We start from the raw sequence: 23,735 nt of genomic DNA on the forward strand, positions 1-23,735 counted from the left end.
ACCATGCTGTGTTCCCAGGATCTGCAGTGTTGCTGCGATGCTGCTCCACCCTAGCCAGGTGGCAGAGAACACAGATGACTGAGGCCAGAGCACAAATAGGCAAGAATTAAGTGGAATCCTTCCTTCTACAGACTCTTAGAAAAGGAAGTTTGTGCTTTAAGTGAGAAAGGGAACTACTGGTTTGGCACTGTCATTCACTTCTCAGAGGGCATTACAGGAAAAATGGCGGGTAAAAAACCAGTTATTATTCAACTGGAATGTATGCCATGGTGGCGTTGGCTGTGCTGTTCCTCTGAATTACGAAATGGTTTGCTTTTCCACACACAATAAGAATTTTGCCAGCTGACGGCCATTTTACTAACTGTACCTTTGAGATTAATGTGGGGATTCCCAGCCAATATTCCCTTACCTTTTGACTTAGTTTGAATTAATTTTGGTTGTGGTTTGAAATGATGGAAAAACCTCTTCCACTTATCCTTCAGTGTTAATAGAATCTTGAGTGCTCAGGATAGAGTTTTATTGTGACTAAGCTGTCTGTCACCTGACAAATGGCTGTGGTCACCCTGATAAATGGGTTGGTCAATTTCAGTTCGTGGAGCTCTCCTTTGTAGTAGGGGCTTCTGATCCAGCCCCTCTGTGGGGAGCTCACACACTGCATACCATGCCATAAAATCAGTTTCTGTCTGTACCCAGGCAAACTCAGGCCCTGGCTTAAGAAGAAACAAAATGCTTGGTGGTGAGGATCCTCTGAATTAAACTGAACTGAGATTTTGCCAAACTCATCTACCCACCCTGAAAAAGCCTAGAGTATATTTTTGCCATAATTCGTGATGTTGTCTGCTTTTTACTGAGGCACGTTTTCTTTGAAATGTAGGTACCCTTCTCAGAATTGAAGAAGAAAAATTACGGTTAAATCTTATGGGTTAAACTCTAATCTTAACGTGTTTTCAGTTCAATCCTGAGAGGAAAGTATTCCTTGAATGAAAAAAACCTCATTAATGTTGATGATAAGGAAAAGATTTAAAAAAATGTTAATGGTGGTGATTTCCTCTAAAGATGCATGCCTTTTTCACATACAGTAAGTGACAGTTGCAAAATGCTTATTTTTCTGAAATCAAATTAGTGCTCCAATTTTTAGTTTTTCACATACAAGAGACCTTGTTTATGGAAAAATTCTATGTGAATTGGTAACTTACAACTAAATGCCAGATATTTCAGTTTTCCCATAGAAATCATAATTGAAAGAAATGGAATACTCATGGTTCTTTTCTGTATGAAAAATGTAGAATCATTATCATTTGTTAATCCTGGAGTGTTTATATTTATGCTGGGGAACCTCCTCCCTCTTCCCTTGTCAGTGGTGGGACCTGGGGCCTTGCGTGTGGTACGGATTGTGTGTGTGTGTGTGTGTGTGTGTGTAATCACTCTTGGCTGCATGCTGACTTTGGCTAACCCGGCTGTCGAATTTCAAAATCTCCTTTCCTCTTCAGCTTCTCATCTCTGTGCTGCCTTTGAGTTGCCGCTGTGTGGCTGCATAGGCATGTTGAGTGTTCTCCTGTAAGATTCACCCGGTAATATGTTCCCTTCATTTAGAAGGAACCACACTGAAAATGTGAATGTGTGTCTTTGTTAAAAGGCCAAAATTTGGCATATATTTATAAAATGATTTTTAAAAATGGTCTCTTTATAGTCTAAGAATTCATTGTTATGCCTGTTGCTAGCCAATTATTTTTAATTTGGCTTTTTGAGGTTTGAAGATCAGGAAACAGCAGAAGGAAGAGGTTTAAACCTCTTTGTCAAGGCGTCTTTGATCGTGACAGTTGAGAGACGAGAGAAAGTGTGTGTGTGTGTGTGTGTGTGTGTGTACTTTAAAACAAGAGAGCATGTCAGGGTTCTTAAAATGACTCAGTTTATCTTTTTTTCTGTCCAAAATAACTTCTGAATCTTTCCTTCCACATCTAAATGTAAATACAGGATTTAGTAAGTTAATTAGTAAAATGGTAATTAAATACTTTAAAACAATTGTCTAAATGGCACAAAAATCAACATGTCCATTACAAGTCGGAGTGGGGATGTATGATAAAAAGTCGGTGTAATTATTTAGTATTCATTTCACTGTAATGAGACTTTTTTACAGTCACTTGGATTGTTTAAATATATTAAAGAGACACTCTGCTTATTAGAATTACATAAAGGGTGCTGATAAGCATGATATAGACTTTGATAATAGCTACTAACCCAGGCAAAAACTCTTGAAGAAGAGTGTTTAATGTTTATCAGTCTTAGCATACATGAAATTCTACTTCCCACACTGGCAGTAGATTGTAGATTTGAGTAAATACCAAATTTAACATACAAGAGAACTTTGCTGTCTCCTTTGAAGCAGCAAGCCAGTTGTGGAGCGTGGGATGGAGAGCAGTGATCAAACAGGTATTGATCTGTATCTGTTTCTGCTCAATAGTTTCTTTCCAAACTGTTTTCAGTAGAAAAAAATAGCACATGGAGACCTTAGTGTAAATGTTTACACACAACAGTATATAATTACATACATGAAATGTCTTATTTTGAAGTAAGCATTTTTAGACTTTCCAACAGTTGTGCAAATTAACGTGAGCATTGCTTCATTTAACACTTAAAATATGATTTCATTTAAAAAATTAAAAATACTTCAACACTTCAAAAACTAAGTCTCCACTTGGTTGGAAAATTAGGCTTAATGTCATCATTGGTAAAAATTAGGCATGTATGCAGCCCCTACTATGCAACAGAGGTGACTTATCTGCTGGGCGTTCTGGTGCCGGGTAGGTGTTAGACTTCACATTCTTTGTATGGCAGCTGCTGACACTTGCACTGTCCGTAACCATTAATGATGATGAAGGGTCCTTCATGGGTGGGTTCATACTCATTATACGGTCCTTGGTCTGACATGTTTGACATATGGAGTCGTGTTTGGGATCGGAGCTGCCTGTGGTTCTGAATCATTGAGCACTGCCTAATTCTTCTTAAAGTGGGAGGGCAGCACTTCCTGGAGATGAACACTATAAAAATAATAAAAAAGAAAGAAAACAATAAAGCCATTGTTCCTGTAATTACCCGCTGAGTGAAGATGGCATTGTCTGGTTCAGGAAAGTGTTCCTCGGTAGTAACTGCTATGCCTGCAGTAGTTGGGATTTCTTTGTCTCCCACATGGTAACTTGAGGAGCTTATTCTTCTTGTATATTCAGTGGTTGGATCTCTGTAAGTTGTAGCCATGGCAGTGACAGTGGTTGATAAATTCCAGCAGAGCTGAAACCCATGGACTGCATCTAAGATATCCTCTCCTTGGGTGTGGTCAGGGCTGTGGCATAGGATGGAATGTTCCCACCGACCTTGGAAACTGCCCAGCCAGGAGGCCAGAGCGCATATTCGGGGGCTGCATTCCCACAGATTGCCAGAGAGGCCAACGGTGGTGAGGGACTTGAGGGAGTTTAAGATCTTGGAATCAAGGCTGTTTAACTTGTTGTTATCCATGAGGAGTATTTTAAGATTAGGCATTGTTTCAAACACTGTCAAGTCAATGGCTTTGATTTCATTTCCAGTCAGGTCCAGCTTTTCTAAAGTGCCCCAGGTCCACTCCATCCCACACGTCAAGTTGCTGATTTTGTTCCACTGTAAGAAGAGCGTGTGCAGACTGCTTAGCCGCAGGAAATGAGCAAAATTAATCTTGGTCAGCTGGTTGTGCTCCAGGTGAAGCTCTCGCAGTTTGATTAATCCTGCAAATCCATTGCGGGCCAAACTTCGCAAACGGTTTGTGCTCAAATCCAGAAACTCGAGACTACGACAGTCCCAGAACAGGCGTACTGGGATAGTCCGCAGGGAGTTGGAACGTAAATGCAAAGTCTGCAACTTCCGAAGGCCATAGAAGAGCTCTGGGTGCAGAGATGACAGCTGATTAAAAGACAGGTCCAAATTTTGCAGGTTAATCAGTTGGGTAAAAGTTGTGTTTGGCAAGTAAAATATTTTGTTGGAACTTAAGATTAATTCTTTAAGTTTATATAGTCCTTGAAAAGCATCTTCTTTTACTGTTGAAATTTGATTGTGGTCTAAGTGGAGCCAGGTAAGTTGACTGAAGCTGGCAAATTGATCTCTTTCGAGCTCTGTGATGTGATTGTGCCTCAGGGACAGGCCCAGGGAGCCCTTGTCTGTGGCGTTTGGCACTGAGTGGAAGCCCTGAGAGTCGCAGTAGAAGAGCAGCTTCTCGCAGCGGCATTTGGGTGGACACGCCATACCCAGGGCAGGCAGCATTTTTAAAATCATACTCATTGCATATATTGCTGCCAGCATAGGGGCCCCTAATGGCCACTTGAAATATAAGCCTGCAGAATATAGTTCAAGAAAAACAAGAAGAGAGGATATCTTTCAGCAGAACGTATGGACTATTAAAACAACAACAACACAACATTATGGTGAAAGATTTCACTGCGTATAACTCATTTTTCATTTACTGCAGAAAAATGATCCTTGTTTGTATGACTGGAACAAAACTTAAACCATTTTAGAATAAGACAGCAATATATGCTTTTATCTAGATTGCAAAATCTCAAAATGTGACAGTGATTTCCTTTATAAAATGTGAATGCAATGGCTTATTTTAAAATGTGATTCCTTGTTGACTGTACAGGACATAGAAATGCACAGACTTACCCATTCTTCTGAGCACATTGGAGGCTGCATTCAGTCGAGGTTGTTAGACTCAACGCAGTGAGTCTGTAAAAGGCTCTACCATGCAGGAGCCTTTGACCAGTGTCCTGTTTTCTGTGTCCCAGGCTTTCTTAGTAAAATTGATCCATCGGTGAGTTGTTTTCTTCCTTAGGATATTCCTCTGGAAAGCATTGGTTTCGTTTTCTCTGACCGCTCTGATCCCCTAAATCAGTTTTGAATGTAAGTTATTAATTTCTTCCTCCTGTGACTGCTCAGTTGGTTAATCAAAGCTTCGGTCTCCCCTTTCCGCAGCCGTTAGTTCTCCCGTCTTAACTTGTTGATGGCAGATGGGCGGCTTGTTGCAGAGAAGAGCTCCTGGAGCAGCATGAGTGCATTTACTGAAAAGCTTTTCCGAGAAACGGCACAAGAATGGATTTGCTTATGTGCTGCGACCACACAGAACTGTATATAGGCTGACGTCACCGGGTGACGTGTCTTTTGTTTGGGTTTTCCAGAAGCTTTACTGTTATAAAGCACTGTGCTTTGTAACAGTATCAGGGTCGTTGCAAGACCCCTGATTACAAAAAAGGGAGAAAGAAGAGCTGCTGACTTAAAAACATGGTATTCCTTCAGTGTAGGAAGCAGCAGTGAGGTTGTAATAAAGGCTGCATTCAAGAAGACCCGTCTGAACAGTGAGTTGGGTAGCAGAGTGATGATTTTTAATGCGTGTGAGAGCCAGTGTTAGACCGCCGATTCTGCATAGAGAGATCATCTAAACGGGCAGAAGCCTGTGCAATTTATGAAGTGCTGATTTAACGCCAGCCTGTGCAAGATAGTGCTGCTGTTCTGGTAGTTTGGAAAGCTGCTCAATTGCCTTGCTGTCATGCTTGGTTAAAATCAAAGTATGACTGTGATTTGCTGTAGATGTGTTGGTAAACTAGCTAAGTGGGCTTGGCTTCTTTGTCATTAAGAGCTTAACATCATAAACCAAGAATAAAGGGGAGAGAGAAAGCTTGCAAAAGAAAAGCATTTTTTTTTCTGTTGAGAATTTCAGGGGAATTCTAATTAAATCTGTCCTATTCTATGACAAGGTTTTATCACCATGCTGATTGAAAAATAATGGTTGTTGATCATTGGATGTTCTGTTAGGAGAAAGGGGCTATAGTCATTTTAATGCACGCGCTCTGCGATTTATCAGCGGAGCAGAGATGATTCAGGACAAGTGGTGCAGCATGGCTGGATTCTGACACAGTCTCACTTGTGTTTACCTCCGACTCCCATCTCTTCCATCACTGAAAGCCTCAGCTGGCGGTGTTGGGGAAGGAGGGCGCTGGGGGAGGGCTGCAGTCACAGAGCACTTGCTCACTGGTTCCTGCTGGCCCACCTAAGAACTGACCTTGGGCTCTCTAACACCTTTTTGTTGGAATCTCTTGTAAATGAAAAGGTCTTATTAGTCCTTTGGAATAGGATTTGTGTGTTGGTTTGTTGTTTCGCTTGACCTGTCTGTAGCTTCTGTGTCCAATAGCGACATGACTTTTCAGACCTCTGTTAGGAATGTGCAGTTCCATGTTTAGTGTTACGTAAACACCAGAGGTTTTTCTGTGTGAATCAGTGTTGCATTTTACACATCTCGTGTTGCTACTTTGACCCTACACATCTGTTTCTCCCATCCCATTGGCACTTAGCCTTGGTAGATCTTGAATTGGACCTGAAGGCAGAACCCTCAAAAATTACCCATGGTGTCTGTGATTTGAGACCGGCGGTTGTCTGTTGGCTTCCGAAGGCTTCATCCCACTGGATGACTTTAAAAAATGTGGTGTTAAGGGGTGAACCTTTTGTGTTGGAGTGGAAAGGTGGAATGAGAACGGGCAGACCCTGAGGTCCCTCCTGTAGGGCCCTGTGGAAGTTGTGGCACTGCAGGTGTGTAGCTTGAGTCCTCCTAGAAGGGACCCCATCATGGGATTAGAAGTTCAAGAACTTTAATTGGGGGGAAATACCTGGAAAACACAGAGGGAAAGAGAAGGCAAAACAGGAATCCTCTGAGAACCTTATTACTGTGAAGCAGATCAGGCCCTCGTGCAGGGGGAGAAGGGAAGCTTCGGCAGGCGGTCTCAGAGTGCCTACAGTTCTCAGTGCTGCCAGAGTTGCTGTGCGTGGGGTCCTGCAGCTTTACTGGTGAGCCTGCGCTACTACTCCTGTCATGTTCCTCCTCTATAGTTAAGGAACAGAGGAGGAGAGAGACCCCAAGGATGCTGCTCCCCACTGATTTTGATCCTTTCTATAGTGCCATAGGGTGGAAGTTCTTAACCTGGGTCCATACCATAGACTGGCTTGGGAAATTTTTTTGCTTGCTCTTTTTTTTCTGTGGATAAGGTTTACTCAGATTCCCTGGGTTTCAGAAACACTGTTCTACAGGAACTTGATCCCAAAAGTTCCGAAGAGAGCAATCTCATGGAAGTAGCCTCTCAATTTTTCTTTAACCTTTTTTAATGAAAAGAAGACCTTGAGATGTTGTAAATGCTCTTACTGAAGTCAGCTGCCCTCTGATGAGGAAAGCCTTTGCCATGTAGGAGAAGTGGGTGGAGGAAAGCATTTGAATCTGTTGGATGATAGCAGCTACAGTTAGGAGTGTATTATACGAGAAAATTCAGGACAAGCATCTGGTCCCTCTTAGACTCTTGTTTCTTTTCTGCTTTCTAGTCTACTTGGCCTACCTGGTATATACGAATAAATAGGAGCTACTTCAGTTATTGCCTCAGCTCTCTTAGGGGCGAGGAAAATCGCTCAGAGAAGTGCGAATGCAGTTGAGTAGTTATTTTTTGATGCCCCTGCAGAAGTGGGCAGCACTGCCTACTCTCTTACAGTGCCCAGGGAGCACAGCTCCTTCCAGGTCACTAGCCATTCTCCTCACTCGCCCACTCTTGGGGTTCAGATGTTCAGGCTGTGAAACAAAGAAGACACAATGTTTGCCTTACAGTCGGTGGGATGCACAGTTCCCGTTGATGGAGTTTTATCATTTTTTGGTCTTTATCTTTCTTTAACTAAAAGGGCTAAGTAAATGCCCTTGTTTTTTCTGAACTCAACTTACTCTTGGCTTCACATTAAAGCAGCTTTATTCCACATACGTATGCCTTTGACTTAATTAAAGTGGCAGTACTACTTCTGAAAGGCGCTATCCGTATCATCTGTTTCAGTTTTGCGTTAGATGTTCCATATACATCTCACCTGTCTACTTTCTGTAAATGGTTTTAAACAAATTAAGGCAAACTCTTGGGCTTAGGGAGCTGTGTTGTATGCATATATGTTGCTTTCCATGCATACTGCTTATTGGGCAGTCACATCTCTATAGGAAGAAGCAGATGCACAGATATATACATGGAACTTTCTATTTCGGCCGGCGCCGCGGCTCAGTAGGCTAATCCTCCGCCTGTGGTGCCAGCACAGTAGGTTCTAGTCCTGGTTGCCCCTCTTCCAGCCAGCTCTCTGCTGTGGCCCGGGAGTGCAGTGGAGGATGGCCCAAGTGCTTGGGCCCTGCACCCGCATGGGAGACCAGGGGGAAGCACCTGGCTCCTGGCTTCAGATCAGTGCAGCACACCAGCCGTAGCGGTCATTTGGGGGGTGAACCAACAGAAGGAAGACCTCTCTCTCTCTCTCTCTCTCTCTCTCTCTCTCTCTCTCTCTCTCTCTCTGACTCACTCACTGTCTAACTCTGCCTATCAGAAAAAAAAAAAAGTAAAATATTTCTGTGAGTGTAGCTACAAAAATTGTAATGCCTCAGCACCAGAGTGTTACATGGAGGTCTCTGGATAAGCCTATTAAACTGGAATTTGTTGCTAACAGCCTTACACACACAGACCCACTCACGAACCCACCCATTTATTTGAAAAAGTTAGAGAGATTTTCAATCTGCTGGTTTACTTCCAAATGGCTGCAATGGCTGGAGCTGGGCTGATCCCGATCTGAAGCCAGGAGCTTTTTCTCAGTCTCCCACATGGGTTCAGGGGCCCAAGGACTTGGACCATCCTCTGCTACTTCCCCAGACCATTAGTGGGGAGCTGGACTGGAAGTGGAGCAACTGGGACTCGAACTGATGCCCATATGGGATGCTGGCACCTCACGCAGCAGTTTCACTTGCCATGCCACAGTGCCAGCCCCTGCTGGGAGTCTTAATTGTTGCCTGGAAATTCTCTTTCATGGTTACCAAAAAAGTGACAGCAGCTATTAGTTTGGAGGTTCAAGATTTTCTGAGTATGTCCCCTGTTGTAAACCATATATACAGTCTTAGTTGGCAGCCACATATGAAGAATCGTCAAAAAGCTAATGGAAAAGGCTTATTATTTAAAAAAAAAAATCTGTGCATGGATTTTAGTTTTTTTGGTACCAAATGAACCTTATCTTTTTTTTTTTTTTTTTTTTTTGACAGGCAGAGTGGACAGTGAGAGAGAAAGAGAGAAAGGTCTTCCTTTTGCCGTTGGTTCACCCTCCAATGGCCGCCGCGGCTGGCCAATGGCACCCTCCAATGGCACCGCGCTGATCCGATGGCAGGAGCCAGGTACTTATCCTGGTTTCCCATGGGGTGCAGGGCCCAAGTACTTGGGCCATCCTCCACTGCACTCCCTGGCCACAGCAGAGAGCTGGCCTGGAAGAGGGGCAACCGGGATAGAATCCGGCGCCCCGACCGGGACTAGAACCTGGTGTGCCGGCGCCGCAAGGCGGAGGATTAGCCTAGTGAGCCACAGCACCGGCCGAACCTTATCTTTTAATTCCTTTAAAAAAAAAAAAAAAAAACTTTTTGAAATACCTTTATACTAGGGCCCTTGGTGTATCAAGACTTCCGTTAGAGTAAGTGGGCTAATTAGAGCCCCTCTCCTTTTTTGGGGGGAGCACCAAGGAATCTGTGATTTCCAAAGCAGACTGCTCACATTAGGCCTCCAGAAGGGTCATTTTTCACCTGGATCCCTGCCCTCTGTTGATCTTGATGTTTAGAAGTCCTTTCTGTGCTCTTATTAGTAACCAGAACTGAGAAAGCAGAAAGCAATTCTGACAACTGGTGGTGGTGAGCTGTGTCCTTAGATGTTGCGACTGCACTGTTTGGGACTCTTTCGGTTTTGGGGACATGTGCAGTTTGGCAGCTGCTTCTTTCTGTTGGGCATCGTGTTGCCTTGTGTTAGTGTTCTGTGCCCAGTACTAAGCAGTGCAGGAGGGCCTCTTAGGTTGATGCACTGTATTGGACATTAGGCCAGGGAAATGTTATATAGAACTTCGGGCAGATGAGCATTTAAACTATGAGATCTTTGGTTTCTCCTACCGTGGACATGAAAACAAATCAAAAAGCACAAACCATCTTGAAGTCTTGGTTGATACCCATCCTGAAATCTGTGTGGCAAAACCCATTCCTTTTTATTCTTTGGCAGTGGCTTTATCATGTTAATGTTTCCACCTTCTTCTCTGTGTCACAAGCTTTGTCTTTTGTGTTGAAATATGTAGCCACGTTTGGGTTTGTCTCTCTGTCTTCCCCTCTGTACATTTCTGAGAAGCCATTGATTGAGATGTGTTTCTTCCTACCATCGTAGACTGCTATAGACTATACAGAGCCATTTGCACTAGGTAGACTAAGAGTAGCACACCCATTCATACTCCTTTGAAGAATCTCTTTCAGTTCCAGTTGGCACTCTGTCCCAGTTGACTAAATCTACCGGGACTGGTTTACATGGAAAGCGGCTGGGTGCTAGCACTTTGTTGCTGACACTTGGAAACTTTATTCTCTGAGATCCCTTTCAGTAGATTCTGGGGTAGATGCGCGTGCCATTGGCTCGGCAAATAAAAAACAAGCATGATGTCAATGCAAAGAAAATTTCTTAATATGAAATGCTTATAAAGAGTGTGTCAACATTGTATCTGCTGTTGAAATGTTGATTGCTTTTTTGCACATTGCCAACACAGCGTTAGTTAAGGCTCGAGGGAGTAGGGTAAGACTATCCTATAAAAGCTGGTTCTATGCTGCATGTTGTCTGTGTGTGTGTCTGCCTTTTACCTGTCTATCTAATATTTCCTTGTGTGTCTATATAATTTATCAGGATAAAAGAATATCTTTTTAATGTCTTTACATCCTTACGTAAGTTTATATATAGGTTACGTTCCTGGCAGTGAAATTGCTGGGTCACAGGCATATATATTTAAAATGGATGGAGATTGCTACATGATCTTTGAAAACTTTTACCTCTCTCCAAGTGTGTAATTATTCACTAACCATCTCTTCTTGCCATTAACACTGTATTGGAAGCCATCAACCTTTAAAAATGTCCACAAATGTGATAGGTGAAAAATACTCCTTGATTTATTTCTTAATGATGAGTGATCTTGAAGATCATTTTGTATCCACATTGGCATTTTTTTTTCTTTTCCTGTAGACTGTATTAAAATTGCTCATTCCTGTTCTTTGCTCATTTTCTTAAATCTTTGGAAAATAGTTTTGCTTATTAAATAAACTGGCCTTGGCATGTTTTGAAAGAAAGAAATAGACATGATTTATTTGCTTAGGAAGAGTTAAAGAGATGGAGAGAGAGATACACAGAGATCTGGTTTCCTCCCCAGATGGCTGCAGCAGCCAGCACAGGGCCAGGCTGAGGCAAGGAGCCGAGAGCTTCATCGTAGTCTCCCATGTGGGTGGTAGGCACCCAAACACTTGGGCCATCTTCCTCTGCTTTGCCCAGGCCATTGGCAGGGAACTGGATCAGAAGTGAGGAAGCCAGGATACAAACTGGCACCCATATGGGATGCTAGCATCACGGGGATGGCTTAATCCCCTAGGCCATAGCCTGGCCCCTTGACATGTATTTCATAAATATTTCTTCCATTTACTCATTTGTCTTCTGAAAGGTTTTATGCTTTTTGCTAAAGGTGGCTTTGTCATCTGAGAAAACAAGCAGATAAAGTATAGCATTCATTTCTAGGCTCCCTGTGGAGGAAGAGAAAAAGAAAATGGTGTCATTTTTATATAATACTAAAATTTCCCACCTGCCTTTTTTTTTTTTTTTTTTAATTTTTAGGATGAAATTAGATAATACTAGACACACCAGAAATGGCTCAGTGGTTTGTAAGTTAAGAAGAGAACTCTTTGAAAGGAATTTGGGAATGCAGGTCTGTATAACCAGTTATAATCTAAGACTGAGCTACAGTTGAGCTTTGCACAGGCTCCCAGCCACTCTGGTCACACATTCAGCTTGAGCAGAGTGCATCAGCCATCTGTGTTGGCTGGAACAACCAAGGCTGTGGTGTTTCTCATGTTACGCACTCAATGTGTATTGCAAGCCAGCAAACCAGAACTGGGTTTAATAGAAAACAGTTTCCCTTGGTTTTTAAACATTCTTCTCAGTGTTTTCCGTAAAGTCCCCCCTTCTTCTGTGAATCCTCACCCTTGAGCAACATACATGCTCCAGAGTTGCCTTTTCTAACATTTTGTTTGAGTCCTGTTACTTTTGCCTGACCAAAGCTAGAAATGACAACTTTAATTTCCAAAGAAGTAAAATCTTTTTTGCAGATTGTAAGCTTTCTGCTTTTGTCCAACTCAGCGTTAACAATGTGTTTGCGCGTGTACATGTCACCCTTTTACATTTCAAATGCTGGGAACCCTAAGTTTGTTTTTTTGGACTGTGTTTATTTTCAAGCGTTGCTGTGATTTAAAAGATGGTCAGTTTAGTATACCCTAAAAGCTTTAGTAGGTAACTGTTCCTGACCTGCCCTGTCCGATTAATGAGGCACAAACCTCTGTTTCACGCAGTTAATGAGAAAGAAAAATTGATTTTTAGGGTAGATTGACAAAGGCAGAGTTAACATTCATGGTGTGGGTTGCTTTGCATCTTAAAGTGGATTTTGCTATGTAACTGTGATTCCCTCAAAAGCCCATTTGGGGATTTTTGTTTAATAGCCTTTACAGTAAATCCTTTTACCCAAGTTGAGGAAGTCCCTAGACATTCAGGATTGGAGGGGGTCAGGGCGCTCCGGAGGTGAGCTCAGCCTTTGAACTTCAGATTCCAAGCGTTTTCTGGGACATGTGATGTATTAGAAACACCCAAAAAATCATGACCAGGAGCAGAGATAAACTTTACTGGATTTATTTAAAGAAAATTTCTTGAAGTGTTGAGTGGCTAAGGAATGTGCTGAGAATTTTCCAGATTAAGGGATTGATGAGATCAGTTTGATTTTCATTCACTTTTAGGGACCTTTAGATCCTGGTATTTTGACCTTGAGATTTTCAGTAACTAATTATACTACTCAAGTTGAATTCTCCAGGCTGGCGCTGTGGCGTAGTGGGTAAAGCCGCAGCCTGCAGTGCCAGCATCTCATATGGACACCGGTTTGAGTCCTGGCTGCTGCACTTTCGATCTAGCTCTTTGCTATGGCCTGGGAAAGCAGTAGAAGATGGCCCAAGTCCTTAGGCCCCTGCACCTGTGTGGGAGATCTGGCGGAAGCTCCTGGCTCCTGGCTTTGGATCAGACCAGCTTTGGCCGTGGCGGCCAGTTGGGAAGTGAACCTGCGAATGGAAGACCTCTCTCCTTCTCTCTCTGTGTAACTTTGACTTTCAAAGTTATTTCAAAAAAAAAAAAAAAATGTGTATGTATATATATATATATAAATAATAAACTTCTAAAAAAAAAAGTTGAGTTCTCTTCTGATACCCCTGAATAAATCAGTTTATTCCTGCAGGTAGAAATCCTCATACTTACACCAGGTTTGTTTGTTTTGAGATGTCCTTTCCTACTGCACACCCCATTAATATTTCTGGGTTGTATTTGTTGGCAGGACAAAAATTTTGAGGGAAAAGAGTGAAGAGTGAAACCCCAATCTGATTTGATTGTGACCATATTAGTTTGTTGTGTTTTAGCTCTCATTATTTAGTGGTCCTGTCTTGTCTCCTTTCTTGTGTTCTGCAAAACGATCTCTATCCCGGGCCAGTGCTGTGGCATAGCGGGCAAAGCCACTGCCTGCAGTGCCGGCATCCCATATGGGCGCCAGTTCTAGTCTCTGTTGCTGCACTTCGATCCAGCTCTCTGCTATGGCCTGGGATAGCTGTAGAGGATGACCCAAGTCCTTGGGCCCCTGCACCCACAAGGGAGACCTGGAGAAAGCTCCTGGCTTCTGGCTTCAGATCCACACAGTTCCGGCCGTTGCAGCCAATTGGGGAGTGAACCATCAGATGGAAGACCTCCCCCTCCCCTCCCCCTCCCCCTCCCCCTCCCCCTCCCCTCCCCCTCCCCTCCTCCTCCCCTCCCCCTCCCCTCCCCCTCCCCTCCCCTCCCCTCTCCATGTGTAACTGACTCTCAAGTAAAAAATAAAATTTTTTTTTTTAAAAAATCTGTATCCCTTAGTGTTTCTTCTCTCTTCTGCTCCTGCAATTTGTCCATAGAGGTGATGGCAGGGAATATGTGACATTTATCTTCAGAGAGTGAATACCAGGTGTCCATAAAAGGCATGTGATAAACATGTACTCAGTCTCGTCAGCCCCAGCCACTGGTCTGCTGTTCTGGCTTAGGTGTAGACACCTATGCATACCAGAACATCTTGTGGGCACCAGAAGGGAGGATTTGGGATTCAGTTTGGGTTTTAGGTTCCTCTGTCCATTTCTCTCTCTCTGGTGATTACTCGCATGTTTATAGAAAGAAGCTGTTTTGTGAGAATTTGATATGCTTCACAGTTTACCCTAGCCTGTGTCTTACTGGTGTTTCCAGGCCCAGCTCTCACTGTCCCCATTCTTTGCACTCTAGTCCCTTTTGATTCTAAGACTGTTGCCTTGGGAAATCTCAGTTCAGCCTCCTAACCTCTGAGGAAATGCTGATTTACACACCCCTTTTATTTGCAGTACAATTGCAGTATGCTTAACCTATAGTTGTTAAAAATATGCCTGAGGTGATTTACAGAATACTCTGCTTTGAGTTGCTTCTATCTATCTATTTAAATATACAAACAGACTCTGACCAGTTGTGGTATATCTTAGTTTTGAAATTCAGTGTTTTGCGTTGTTTCTGTAATAGGTGCCACCTTTCACATCTTGGTATTCTTCAGATCTCAGAGTGTATCAGCGTGAAGTGTAATCTGTTGTTGCAGCTCTAGGAGAGCTGGTTCGTTAATGTAATTGGTATATGCTGAACCCCCAGTTAAAATATAAATTCAAGTGTTTTTTTTAATTTTTTTTATTTTTTGACAGGCAGAGTGGACAGTGAGAGAGAGAGAGAGACAGAAAGGTCTTCCTTTGCCGTTGGTTCACCCTTCAATGGCTGCCGCGGCCGGCGCACCGCGCTGATCCGATGGCAGGAGCCAGGTGCTTCTCCTGGTCTCCCATGGGGTGCAGGGCCCAAGTACTTGGGCCATCCTCCACTGCACTCCCTGGCCACAGCAGAGAGCTGGCCTGGAAGAGGGGCAACCGGGACAGAATTCGGTGCCCCGACCGGGACTAGAACCTGGTGTGCCGGCGCCGCAAGGCGGAGGATTAGCCTAGTGAGCCATGGCGCCAGCTAAATTCAAGTTTTTAATCCCAACTTTAAACCAAAGTCTTTGTCTCATGATGTTTCTGTTTTGGCAAAACTCCATCAATTCCAGTGGAACCTAAGGGTTGTGTGGCTAGGTTTTTATGGGTAAAGTCACATAGTGCCTCTACCTCTTCATATTTCCCTAGTTGGCTAAAAATGTTGTACTGCGTTTTATTTTTATTTCTTTTTACTTTTTTATTTGAGAGGCAGAGAGCCAGAGAGAGAGAGAGCACAAGCACACCCCCACCTGCTGTTTGACTTCCCAGTTGCCTACAACAGCTGAAGCTGGTCTGACCAATATCGGAAGCATGGAGCACAAACCGGGTCTCCTGCATATATGGCAGGGACCCAAGTGCTTTGAGCCTTCACCTGCTGCCTCCCAGGATGTGCAACAGGAGGAAGCCCAAATCAGAAGCAGAGCCAGTCCTCAATGGCCCAGGCATTCCTTCCTGCGGAGGCGGATGTCCTGAGCATTGTCTTAACCACTGTGCCATGTACTCTCCCTGTAGTGTTTTTACATTGTTGATTGGAACACAGATAACTGTCAGGTTTCCGTGTGAATTGTTAAAATGCCTTTTTATTTTTTTATCCAGGCTGGGCGTAAAGAAAGAAGTGATGCACTCAATTCTGCAATAGATAAAATGACCAAGAAGACGAGGGATTTGCGTAGACAGGTAAGTTGGAAGGATGTGCCGATTGCTTTACTAAGTTCTCAATGTTGTAGTTTTGATTAGAATCCCAATAAATAATAGGTTCATATTTTTTGCTGGAAGAAAGGATGAATTTTTGCAGGAAAGTGGCTATCTCTGTTATGCTCAAAAGCCTCTTAATGGCTAATAAATTCTCTTAGAGGCATGGAATAATACCGTCTCACGGGAATGAATTGAATAAATTAGCTGTAGTGTAAAGAGGGTGTACAGGTAGGAAAATCAATTTCAAATGACTTGGGGCGCCTCTGAAAATAACCCTGAAGGCTCTCATTTTGTTACTTATGTCCAGAAATTCAAGTTACAGATCTGACTTGCACTGTTCCGATTGCATACTTGCTTTGCCATTGAATCCTTGGTGAAGATGAGTTTCCAGTTCAAAATAGTAGATAAAAAAGATACTTGGAGTGCTGAGGGGTTGTCCAAGTTAGTAAATACAGAGTAAATAATCTGATCATTTAATGATAAATCACCCCTTTAGCATTTTGAAATCAAATTGAATTTAGTTTTTAAAGGTGGAATTTATAAATCAGTGTATTAAGACTTAAGCAGTTACAATAATAATTCAATTTCCAAAAGTTAGTCGAGAGACATTTTATTGCTCATGTCTGATAGAGAGCAAAATTAAAGATGAATTCTCTCTTTATTTCCTTTCCCTTTAGTGAAGCAATATCAATATGGTTACAAAGGTAACCTTTTAAGTTTTAAGGTTCATAGGCGCCTTACCCTTTTAAGTAAGTGGTAAAGTGCTCTTTTTTTCTCTCTCCTTTCATTTTATTTAGCCAATTAAGCTAATTACTTATATTCTCAGGCTTTGTGCCATTTCAACCCAGAGCTGCTTTCGGTTCAACTTTGTATTATTTCTTTCAAATGTGAGCCTTAGTTTTACAATTCCCAGCAAAGAATCTCATTTTGAAAACCAAGATTTCCTTTGAAGAAAGGCTGCAACTGGAGTATAACCATTGTCTCCCTAGTCATGTGTTTCCTTTGCTGAGGATCAGATGCCGGTGTGGCTCACCTGAGATGTTCTAATACGAGTGCAACTAATTTTTCATAGGCTTCCATTTGATTTACAAGAGACAAAAGGTGATCTAGCTTCTTGATAGAAATAAAGTTAAAATTTTACAATTTAATTATTAGCTCCGCAAAGCTGTCATGGACCACGTTTCAGATTCTTTCCTGGAAACCAACGTTCCACTTTTAGTGTTGATTGAAGCCGCAAAGAATGGAAATGAGAAAGAAGTTAAAGAATATGCCCAAGTTTTTCGAGAACATGCCAACAAGCTGATAGAGGTAAGTGTATTGGCAGTTTTATTAGCTGTAGATAACTTGGTGAAGTGTGATGAGTTCTTATTATATAATTAGCTAAAAAATTAAAGCATATATAAATATATAATATATATAACATGTATAAAGTGATAGACTTTTTTTTAAAGATATTATTTATTTATTTGAGAGGTAGAGTTACAGACAGTGAGAGGGAGAGACAGAGAGAAACATCTTCTGTCCAAATAAAGATGGATCAGGATATGACGTGACTCAAAGACAGAGAAGGCAGCTGGGGCCACGGTCTGGATCTCAGGAGTCACACCGTCTGGACTGGTGTCCTGGCAGGTTACCCAGCTTTCTCATTTCCTATTTCTGTTTGTAAGATGAGGATCCTCAGATTGCCCAGCTTGCGGTAACTGCGGGGACTTAAAGAGGTACTATATGTCAGGTGCCTGGCTGTGCCCAAGACACAGGCTTTTGAGACAAGGCCAGTTGTCTTCAAAGTGAAGAAACTAGGCCTTCACATGCTGCTCATTGGATGTGTGTGTGTAGAGATCTGTATCTAAGTGGTTGCTTTGTAGGGTATCTAAAAGCAAGTGCCATTTAACTTCCAGGTAACTTAGGCTTGCTTTTGCCTTGCTTTTGCTGTCTGAAATTACATTATTATTTAATATGCTCACTTTGCTGTATTTTGGAAATACGAGACACAGTGAACATATACCCAGGTTATTTGATTTTGTAGCCTTAGTGTAGAACGTATGATACTTGCACAAGATATTCTACAGACTATTTGATAAGTGGTCACTAGGGAAGAACATCAGATAGATCTTTATGTAAAATGTATCTTAGACATTTGGATTTATAATGACGTTAGGCCAGGTAAATACCATAAAAATATTCCAAGGAAACCATCAGTAGTCACATGAAATACATTACTAATTTTACATGTAATTTTCCTTGAACATTAAGTGTTATTCTGATTCAGTTAGTTATGTATAGAATCCATAGGTTAGTCTACTAGTGAGTTAATGATTCCATGATTTGGAACTAAAACTGGGGATTTTGATTTTGTGTCTCCATTAAGCATCATCTTGTTCACAGTAGTCACATGGCAGCATGAGATGTAAGCTCCACATGGGTGGAGCTGTACTGTGCAGGGAGCCCATCTTCTGTGAGTGGTGTGTGTATTAAAATGATGTGGCAGGAAGCAAGGACAGTGCCAGCTGAGGCCTTGGCTCCCAGTGTAGCAGAGGGCCCAGTGTGGAACCTGAGCAGACGGCAGCCGTACTCTGCACTGGAGCTGGGGAGCCCTTTCTTTATTAGCGCCAACTGTGTCATCCTCAGCCTGACAGAGCTGACGGCTTGCCGAGTACCTGCTGGGTACCAGCCGTGTGCAAGTACTGTCCACAGCATCATTGCTCCAGTAAGGAAACGGAGGCATGGAGAGGTTAAGTAACTTGCCTGAGTTCCCCTGATTTGCATCCCTTCAGTAATAAGGGCTGTGTATTCAAGGTCACTGAACTAGTGGGCAGTCTGACACCCAGGGAGAAGCGTTGATTGGACCTGGTGGCATGGGAAACCTGGCTCCAGTTGCTTTTTCCAGGCTTAGGCTTTTTTTTCCTCCTCCTGTTTTGAACATTACCAGTCAGAGGCCCCCTAGAGCGCAGAGTCTTGTGTTTCCCGTCAGAGTTCACAGTTCTGACCTCTTTCTTACCTCTCTGCCCTCTCCATGCACTCCATGTACCCTCATTACTAACCCCTACACATGTCATCTATGTATTCAATCACATGTGGCTTTTCATTGCTTAAGGTGGAACCCTGGGCTTTGTAGTGCTGCTCTGCAAATAGTTACATTACATTTATGGTAATAGAGACAGGAGGATATATAATTGCATATGTCCATGAAAAGGAAATGAGTTTTTAAAGTATTGTAGAAGCTTCAAAATCTTGACTCAAAGCAGAACTTTATTCTTCACTGACAAGGCTTCTCCTCCCTGTACCATTTTCATATTATAATGAAACACTTGGAGCTAGTCGGAGACTAGGCAGAGGTGAAATACTTCATTGTGAGTGCTTTTTGTTAATACCTTGATGCGTTCATTCCTGTTCTTTAGTTCCCTCCTAACTGGAGTAAACATCTACATGCCAACTTTGATTTAAGGGTCATTTTCCATTCTTTTTTAAAGCTTCATTTATTTGAAAGGCAGAATGGGAGAGCCAAAGAGCACGTGAGCAAGCTTCCATCCTCTGGTTCACTTGCCAGATGGCCACAATAGCCAGATCTGGGGCAGGCCGAAGCCAGGAACCAGGAACTCCATCCTCATCTCCCAAGTGGGTGGTAGGGATCCAAACCCTCAAGCCATCATCCTCTGCTTTCCCAGGCATATTAACAGGAAACTGGATTAGAAGTGGAACAACTGGGACTTGAACTGGCACTCCTGTATTAAGATGCTGTCTTTATAAGGACGTCACAAGTAGTAGTTTAACCTGCTGTGCCACAGTGCCTGCCTCCTCCATTTTCTCTGGAGTGGAATAGGGGAGGAAGGGGACAGGACTGGGTGGGGGGTGGATAAACCTCTGGCTGGAAAGGAGAGGCTCAGGTTCTGCAGCCAGTGAGAATTCTGTTGGATGTGCTTGGGGGGAGTGGTCCTCCCAAAGTACTATAAAGCAGTTCTCATGCTCACTACCCAGAGCTGCAGACCCCACGGATTAAAGCCGAGATGTCCAAGAAGACTGTGCTCACTTGAGATGCCGGCTGCAAGCTTGGGGTTCCATAGGCCTCCTGCACTGCAAATCAGAGGGTGTTTCAGTTCAGATTCATTGATGTTCCAGGAGGACTCTTAAGACATCTTACTGTAAAGGATACAAAGCAGGACACAGAGTGGGGTCTGGGATGGTCCCAATGCAGTGCTTCTGTGCCACATTCCCATGTATTGTGTTCCCCATCTGGGAAGCATCTCTGGGTTTCATTGTATAAATGTGATTGATTGAATAATGATTGAGTTGAATTCCTATCGCCAGGTATCCTTCCCTCCAGTTGGGTCAGACCTCAAGTCCCAGTACTCCAGTCACAGGGTGGCCCCTATCCTGAGTCACCTTGTTAGCACAGTGTGTGCCAGGAGTAACAGACATTCCTGTTACTACTGAAGATCCAGAAGTTTAGGATTCCCTCCAGGAATTCCGACAAAGAACAGTTAAGTTACATAGTATACAACACCTCCCTGGAAAGTATGTTAGTGGCAAGGTTTTCAGGTAGCTTGATGACTCTGCAGGCCAGCCTAGCTGACTGCACAGATTTAAAAATACGCCACAACGAAGAGTTAAGACGGAGAGGTAGTTTATGTAGATCTGTGTTTTGGCCATTACCATACACTGAACACTGGCTGGTGCAGGCATTTGAGGAGTGAACCAGCAGAGTGAGAGATCTGTCCATTTGTCTCTTCCTGTGTATCTCTTTGTTGTTGTTGTTGTTGTGTTTTTTTTTTTTTTTTTTTTAAAGAAAAAAAGATGATGAAGAAGAAAGAGTTACGCAGAGAGAAGGAGAAGCAGAGGCAGAGATATCTTCCATTCGCTGGTTCACTCTCCAATTGGCTGCAGCGGCCAGAGCTGTGTTGATCTGAAGCCAGGAGCCAGGAGCTTCCTTTGGGTCTTCCTACACGGGTGCAGGGGCCCAAGGATTTCGGTCATCTTCTACTGCTTTCCCAGGCCATAGCAGAGAGCTGGATTGGAAGTGGAGCAGCCAGAGCTTGAACCAGCACCCATATGGGATAGTGGCACTCTAGGCGGTGGCTTTACCTACTATGCCACAGCACCAGCCCCTGTTTTTTTTTGTTTGTTTGTTTGTTTCTGTTTTTGTTTTGTTTTGTTTTGTTTTGTTTTGTTTTGTTTTGACAGGCAGAGTGGACAGTGAGAGAGAGAGACAGAGAGAAAGGTCTTCCTTTTGCCGTTGGTTCACCCTCCAATGGCCGCCGCGGCCGGCGCGCTGCGGCCGGCGCACCGCGCTGATCCGATGGCAGGAGCCAGGAGCCAGGTGCTTTTCCTGGTCTCCCATGGGGTGCAGGGCCCAAGCACCTGGGCCATCCCCCACTGCACTCCCGGGCCACAGCAGAGGGCTGGCCTGGAAGAGGGGCAACCGGGACAAGAATCCGGCGCCCCGACCGGGACTAGAACCCGGTGTGCTGGCGCCGCAAGGTGGAGGATTAGCCTAGTGAGCCGCGGCGCCGGCCAGCCCCTAGTTTTTTAATAAATAAAACAAACTATACAAAATTGATACCATACTGGTTTGTTTGGGGCAAATGATAAAATTTGTGACAATGTCGTCACTCCTCAGCTTATAGCATGACCATTTTGCTGTGTTACAGTGTAGTCACTTGCAGTATATTACATTGATTGCTTACTAGTCCATTTATTTAGGTTATTTTGATTGCGTTTAGTCTTTGTTACGTCTAATACTCTGATAAGCATGCTTGTACCTTCCTGTCCAGTTTCTCAAGCCAAAAATCCAGAGTTGATCTTTGGCTTTTCTTCTCCCATCATGTCCTGAAGCCATACCACAGCCTCCCTTACCATTCCTGCTTCTTTATTTCCACGGTCACCTCCCTACTTCAGGCCACTGTTTGTTGCTGTAACTTCTGGAGCAGCAGCTTCCTGATTATTTCTTTGCGTTCCTTGTCAGCTGCTTTTCAGCACAGGAGCCAGTGAGATCCCTTGGAATAAGCTCCTGTCATTACTTTGTTTTGGTACCAGCCTTGCCTCTTGTGCTCTGTAACAACTGGGCATCCTTGTGATTAAACCCTAAATCCAGGTGCTTAGGCATGACCCAGAAGGTACCCCACCGAAGTTTGCAACGCCCTTTGTCTCTTATCTCCTTGCTGACCCAACTGGTCCTGCCACGCTTGACCCCTTTTTCCTCTGCCAGTCTCACAGGGAAGCTTTTCTGGAGCCCTAGTCTTCTCTATCCCATCCTCCACGGTCATTTTCCCCTCCTGTTGCCTTCTCTATGTGCTTCATAGCTCTTCTCACTGTTGAAATTACTGAAGTTTAATTTTATTTGCCTTTCTCCCACCTCCTCCCCAGACTCCAGTAGGATGTAACTTCCATGAGAACATGAACCTGAAATAGTGCCTAGAACACATTAGGTGCTCGGCAGCTCTATTAGGTGAATGAACCTGCTGACTCCCAAAGTCATAAACATACGCGTTCCCAGGTAGGCAGTGTTTGGGTTCCTGTGCCGCCATCTCCAGGAGTCCTCATGCAGTGACTTGAGGGCTGTGAGGAGCTCGGCTCCATTTTGTGTCTGAAGCTCAGGGAGCTTTCTTCCACTCGGAGGTGTTTGTGATACCTCTGCAGAAGAGCATCATATGCCATCATGTGGTATGACGTGCTCATGAGGGGCTGGGTTCTGAAACCTTCTGGGACGTGGAGATGAGGAGAAAAATGGAGAGACTCTTTTTCAAGGTTAAGGGACGTTGATTTGAGCAACATAATCTTGCTCACTTGCTTGCTAGAAGGTAGCTTTCAAAAACTTAGAGCAAATGGTCTGTAGTTGGGTAGAAACAAATCATAACAAGGTTCTTAGAGTAAGTATCTGTAGAGTTCCTAGTACATCCTGGTCACCGTTCAGGACACTAGGAATACAGTCAGTAAGTAAGACACAAATCCTGCCCACACGAAGATGATCTTCTACCAGAATTTATCAGAATAAACAGACTTAATCACACTCAGCTGATGAGTGAAAAAAGTTACTCATTTTATCAGGATTTGATAGAAGCTGAGCAACAGCTGTGACTGCAGCAGCCTTTTTATCCAGGGCCAGAAGAGATTGGGAGCAGAGGTGTTGGCTCTTGCTAACTTCGTTTTTGGGAATCAGATGCATGGTTTTAATGGAAATCCGCCTACCTCCCCAGCCATGGGAAATGAGATTAAAAAGTTACACTTTACTTTGGGGTGTATATAGTTGTTTCCAGTCTATCAGTGGTTCCTGAGTGCCAGCAGGGATCTCACCACTAAGTGGAACCTTTTATGGTGCCTTCTGAGTGTGTCACATGAAGGTAATATAGGACTGCTTTTAAGGATACAAACTGCTACAGTACTGACTACTGAGGTTTTTATCAGTTCGAGCAAATCCCTCCAGTCTGCCTGCGTGTACACAGCATCAGTCACTTTGTGATTCTGGCTGCTTATTGGATTCTTAATTAAATAAGTTTTGTTGTTTTACTTGAAAGGGAATAGCAGAATATTTGCCATGAAGTCTTTCTTATCCGTTCTATTTTTGAGGGTCTGGCTAGGATCGCTGAGTATGTCACACCACAGCTGTCAGTAGAATCCAGTAACTTGGTGCAGGGTGTTGCAGCCCCTTTGCTTACATGAAGGGTAGCAGAAATGTCTGTTACCAGGATCTGTGTCTGACCCTGGAGCTCCTTTTCCCCACTTAGTTCAGTTTGGGAGCCCAGCTTGTACAGCAGTGTGGCTATGCTTCAAGGTAACAATCACACCTTCCGTGCTGGACGCTCTCTTCCATAGCAAGTTAATGATTTCTTTATGCTGCTCTTCA

General features: G+C 43.5%; 2 protein-coding genes across 7 annotated transcripts in view; one reads left to right on the forward strand and one right to left on the reverse strand.

The window, feature by feature from the left end:
- Positions 1-23,735, forward strand: part of CTNNA1 (catenin alpha 1) — a 364,979-nt gene that overhangs the window by 309,934 nt on the left and 31,310 nt on the right. For all 6 annotated transcript variants that reach the window (XM_070075027.1, XM_070075024.1, XM_070075026.1 and 3 more), the window contains 2 exon segments: positions 15,800-15,880; positions 17,054-17,206. In XM_070075027.1, coding sequence (XP_069931128.1) covers positions 15,800-15,880; positions 17,054-17,206 — 234 coding nt within the window.
- LRRTM2 (leucine rich repeat transmembrane neuronal 2) lies at positions 2,253-4,821 on the reverse strand. Its single transcript, XM_002710242.5, has 2 exons — positions 4,684-4,821; positions 2,253-4,355 (listed from the first exon to the last, which is right to left on the reverse strand). The coding sequence occupies exons 1-2, from the start codon at positions 4,685-4,687 to the stop codon at positions 2,809-2,811; spliced, it is 1,551 nt and encodes a 516-aa protein (XP_002710288.1). The 5' UTR covers positions 4,688-4,821; the 3' UTR covers positions 2,253-2,808.

This window comes from Oryctolagus cuniculus, chromosome 6 (genome assembly GCF_964237555.1).
Source record: "Oryctolagus cuniculus chromosome 6, mOryCun1.1, whole genome shotgun sequence".
In the NCBI taxonomy this organism is placed as follows: domain Eukaryota; kingdom Metazoa; phylum Chordata; class Mammalia; order Lagomorpha; family Leporidae; genus Oryctolagus; species Oryctolagus cuniculus.